At 40.0% G+C, this 3,913-nt stretch overlaps 2 protein-coding genes across 2 annotated transcripts in view; one reads left to right on the top strand and one right to left on the bottom strand.

Annotated features, from left to right (window-relative positions):
* Positions 1–806, top strand: part of ddx56 (DEAD (Asp-Glu-Ala-Asp) box helicase 56) — a gene marked incomplete at its 5' end in the record, with an annotated part of 14,125 nt that extends 13,319 nt beyond the window's left edge. Inside the window, 1 exon segment of the mRNA XM_014029918.1 lies at positions 353–806. Within this exon segment, the coding sequence (XP_013885372.1) occupies positions 353–433 (81 nt within the window).
* A 1,398-nt stretch (positions 807–2,204) lies between these two features.
* Positions 2,205–3,913, bottom strand: part of LOC106533565 (inactive carboxypeptidase-like protein X2) — a gene marked incomplete at its 5' end in the record, with an annotated part of 6,173 nt that continues 4,464 nt past the window's right edge. Inside the window, 1 exon segment of the mRNA XM_014029919.1 lies at positions 2,205–3,609. Coding sequence (XP_013885373.1) covers positions 3,059–3,609 — 551 coding nt within the window.

The following is a 3,913-nucleotide window of genomic DNA, read 5'->3' as shown; positions in this document are numbered from 1 at the left end:
CAGGTCTGGACCACTCGTGAATTTTGTTCGTATCTGAAAAAAATCTTAGAATATGAAAACATTGGTGAATGCCACAAATTCTCCTAAACCACTCGTACGCACAACTTAAGAACAAATCTATGCGTACGAACGGTTCTTGCATGAGGCCCAGTGATCTGATTCCCTGTTGAGTTTATAAGTTTGTTTAACTACAAAGAAAATATTCTCCTTTATTATAGTTTCATTTTAATTAAGAGAGGCAGAATATCAATGAGCAGAACAGGCTCCTACAGACTGGTTATAGAACATGAAGCACACAGTTTACAGTTTAATTCAGTCAGTTTGTTCTAATGTCTCATTGCGTCTCCAACAGAAGACCTCCTCGAGAAGAAACCCGCTGAAAAGTTTCCGCTATTTTGGACAGAAAAAGAGAGGATCCAAAGCTTCATCATAGATGCTGGACAACAGGTGGATGTTGGACATTAGAGACAGACTTCAGGAATATGAACTGGGTCCAGCTGTTGGTCCACATGAGACTCTAGGAGTCTCTTATTGAGACTCTTCTAAACAGTGAGGAGGTGACGCAGGCCAGCAGACAAAGCCAGACTGGTAATACTAATTGATACGGACAGAAACAGTCTGAGTCTGGGTTCAGTCCAGTCCTTCCAACAGAATGTCGACAGACCTTTTTAAACATGTTGAAATAATCATCTAAATGTGTTGATTGGGATGTTTTATTTTCCTACACTGCCTGTGTAGTTCTAAACATAAAATGATTTTTTTTGTCTTAAAGTAAATAAAACAAAATCTGACCTGAAGACTGCTTTATAAAACAATTCACCATCAAGAGACAGCTCAGTTGAAACATATGAGGATGATGAGGCATCATTGGGGAATGGGATTACTGGTACTAACTAAAACTAACAAGAGAGAAACTAAAGAGGACATAATAAACCAAGAAAAGAAAACTAAATAGAAATGCACAAAGGAAAAAAAAAAGCCAGAAAAAAAACTACGAAACTAAATAATGAACAAATCAGTAATATGGCAAGACCTTTTGATCAATAATTAATTCAGGAGGCAAACAGCATATGATGAAACCTGAACAGAACTAAAAACACAGATCATGATAGGAAAAAATATTCAATAGGCCTAAGAGTAAAAAAGTATTTGATAAAAAGGCTACCCAAGTACTGAGTAACTGAGCAGAACATAGCAGACCAAATATGTCCAGTGACAACTGACTGTTTACTTCGTTTTCACCTTCAAATGTGTCAGCAGCTCAGCAGATAGAAACTAACATCAGGTGAACAAAGCTTGTGTTCAAACAAGAATTTTCATTTGAACACATTGTAGATGTGTCTGTATCAGCTGCAGATTTGGTTAAAACATGTTTGTTCTTCATTTAGTAAAGTAGCCTATATTCAGATGTTTTACTAGATTAAAAGTATTCTTTATAGTAATATTAATCAAGTAAGAGTAAAAAGTATGGAGTAAAACTACTCCTAAAAGTACAGTTTTTTCCCAAAAAGTTACTCAAGTAAATCTCATCAAGTAAAAGTAACTATGCACTCCAAGACACTTGGAATTTGACTCGTGTGGATTTGATTAATTTTGTTATTTGTCATTTCTGTGCTAAAAAAAACTCCAGGTCTACGTATTTATATGACATTGATGGTAAGAGTACCGGCACTTATTTGTTTCCACTTAAAGCACTGGTTGAATGTAATGTCTGTTAATCTTTCATAATAACCGTTTCATCGTAATATTTTAAATTCAGCTCAAACTGAAAAATCCCTGTGCCATAATGCTGCTCAGATTGTTCCATAAATTAAGGAGCATATTATGTCTTAGTGTTTTGGTTGTTTTTAGAGCTGATTGACCTGATGTGATCAAACTTCAAACTAAAAAGAAAGCTGTGTTCTGGTAATCTAACCAAGTTCTGACAAAATTATATTATTCCCGAGAGGATTTCACTAAGAGGGTTCACTAAAATCCTTTGTAGAAGGATCATGTTTTCATAATACTGCAGAGGATGGCTGTTTACTGGTCTTTAATCAGCTGAGGGAACAACTTCATTTTACTGAGATGTTCAGGTAATAACTCAGCAGGTCACTCCACCTTCAGCTTCATCAAACAACAAAACTTGCAGATTGTGCAAAATTTCAAACCACCATAGAGAACTAAAAATACTTCTGAAAGCTTGATCATTTACAACACATTACTGTGGTGTTTTAGAAAACTTTATTTTAATACAAAAGACAGTTTAAGTGAGGCCAACACTGAAGCCGTTACATAAACAAAAGTTCAACAGACTATTAAATGAACACACGTCTCACTGGAACACTACATGTTTGAAGGGATACTGAGCCAATCAAACATGTGCTGGAGTCTCTGCTCAGCAGATTGTTTCTGGGTTAAAGACTTTTATCAAAATATTTACAGGATCGTCTGTAAACCTGCTAAAAAGACGGCATCACTTCCTGTCACAAAAGTTGTGAAACTAATGCCCCTTTTCCACTAGTGCCACACAGTGTAGTGTCGGTACAGTCAGTGTTGGAATGGGTCAGTTCAGGTGCTTTTCCATTGACGTTCCAGTCAGGTTCCAGTGGATGTGTTTTGGGTGGCTGGTGGAGGTAGTTTTTGGGTTTTTCAAAAAAGAATTAATGCGCAAAATGAGAGATGGAAACACGTTCGCCAAATAAGTTCTGAAATTGTAAAAGTTCGCTAAAAATTTGAATTAAAGTTGGATGGAAACACGACTAATGTCGCTGCTACAATTGGAAAAAAACGGCGCCTCGAGTTGTTGTAAAGGCTGCTCAGACACAACCAGCGACTCCACCCCCTAGCCAATCAGTGACGAACAGTGTTCTGATGTTGCATTTTGGTGTCGACTGGGACTGCTTGGAACCACAACAAAGTAGGTAATAAAAAAAGGGCTGGTTCCAAGAATCTGGCCCAATGGAAAAGGCTTGGAACCGTACCGACACTAGTGGAAAAGGGGCATATAGGTCTGTGTATAGAAGTGTGGTTAATGGGGACGTGTCTATAGGTAGATGATTAGATGAATGTGTGATAATCAGTCAATACTGTATTCAAAATGATAGTCCTGTGTGGGCTCAGAGTCCAGGTTGATGCTGTCAAATGGGTTCTCTGTCACGCTGTCTACAGGGAACCAGGAGTCGTACCAGGAGGTGGTTTTCTCAGTTTCAGGTGGTTTGGTGGTTGTAGTGGTTGTAGTGGTGGTGGTGGTGGTGGTGGTGGTTGTAGTGGTGGAGGTCCTGGCTCGTATTCTCTGCAGTCTGCGTAGACGCAGGAGTCTCAGCCGCCTGAGTCGCTCTGCGTTCTGAGCGTTCGTTCCTGCAGAGATGCTGGGGTCTGTTGGGGCGCTCGACGGCGTCGTTTTCACCACCTTTGGTTTGGTGACCAGTCGAATGGGCTTGTTCCCGTTCAGCGCCATGATCTTCTTTATGCGGTCCCAGTTGGATTTGGCCAAGGTGAAGCTGCAGGGAGTGGCTCCGGTGTCGTAGCCCACCACACAGAGTCGTGTCTGGGGGGTGTGGCCGTCTGCTTTGGCAGTCACCTTGTACTCACCTGGATTCAGCAGCCTCCAGTAATCCCCTCCAGCAGCTGAAATAAACAGTTTAGGAAGATCACAGGTTAGACTGGAACAATTCATACTGATGAACACAACAAGAAGTAGTAAACGTGTCAATTTTTAACAGGGCAATATTGTGTAAAATCAACTTTTTTGAGTTTTATATCATGTTCAATGTTATCCTCTTATAAAAAACATGCCCAAAGCCTTGCTTTGACTCATTCATGCATGTTTGAGAAATCCTGCCGTGTTTTTAGGAAGCCATGCTGAGGAGCAAAACAACAGGTGGGGACCAGAAACGCCTTTTGGGACCAGAAATGCCCCTGGGACGTGCCT

Source organism: Austrofundulus limnaeus, unplaced genomic scaffold (assembly GCF_001266775.1).
Source record: "Austrofundulus limnaeus strain Quisiro unplaced genomic scaffold, Austrofundulus_limnaeus-1.0 Scaffold973, whole genome shotgun sequence".
NCBI lineage: Eukaryota > Metazoa > Chordata > Actinopteri > Cyprinodontiformes > Rivulidae > Austrofundulus > Austrofundulus limnaeus.
The sequence above is the reverse complement of the archived record's forward strand: the minus strand, read 5'-3'. Positions and strand labels throughout refer to the sequence as shown.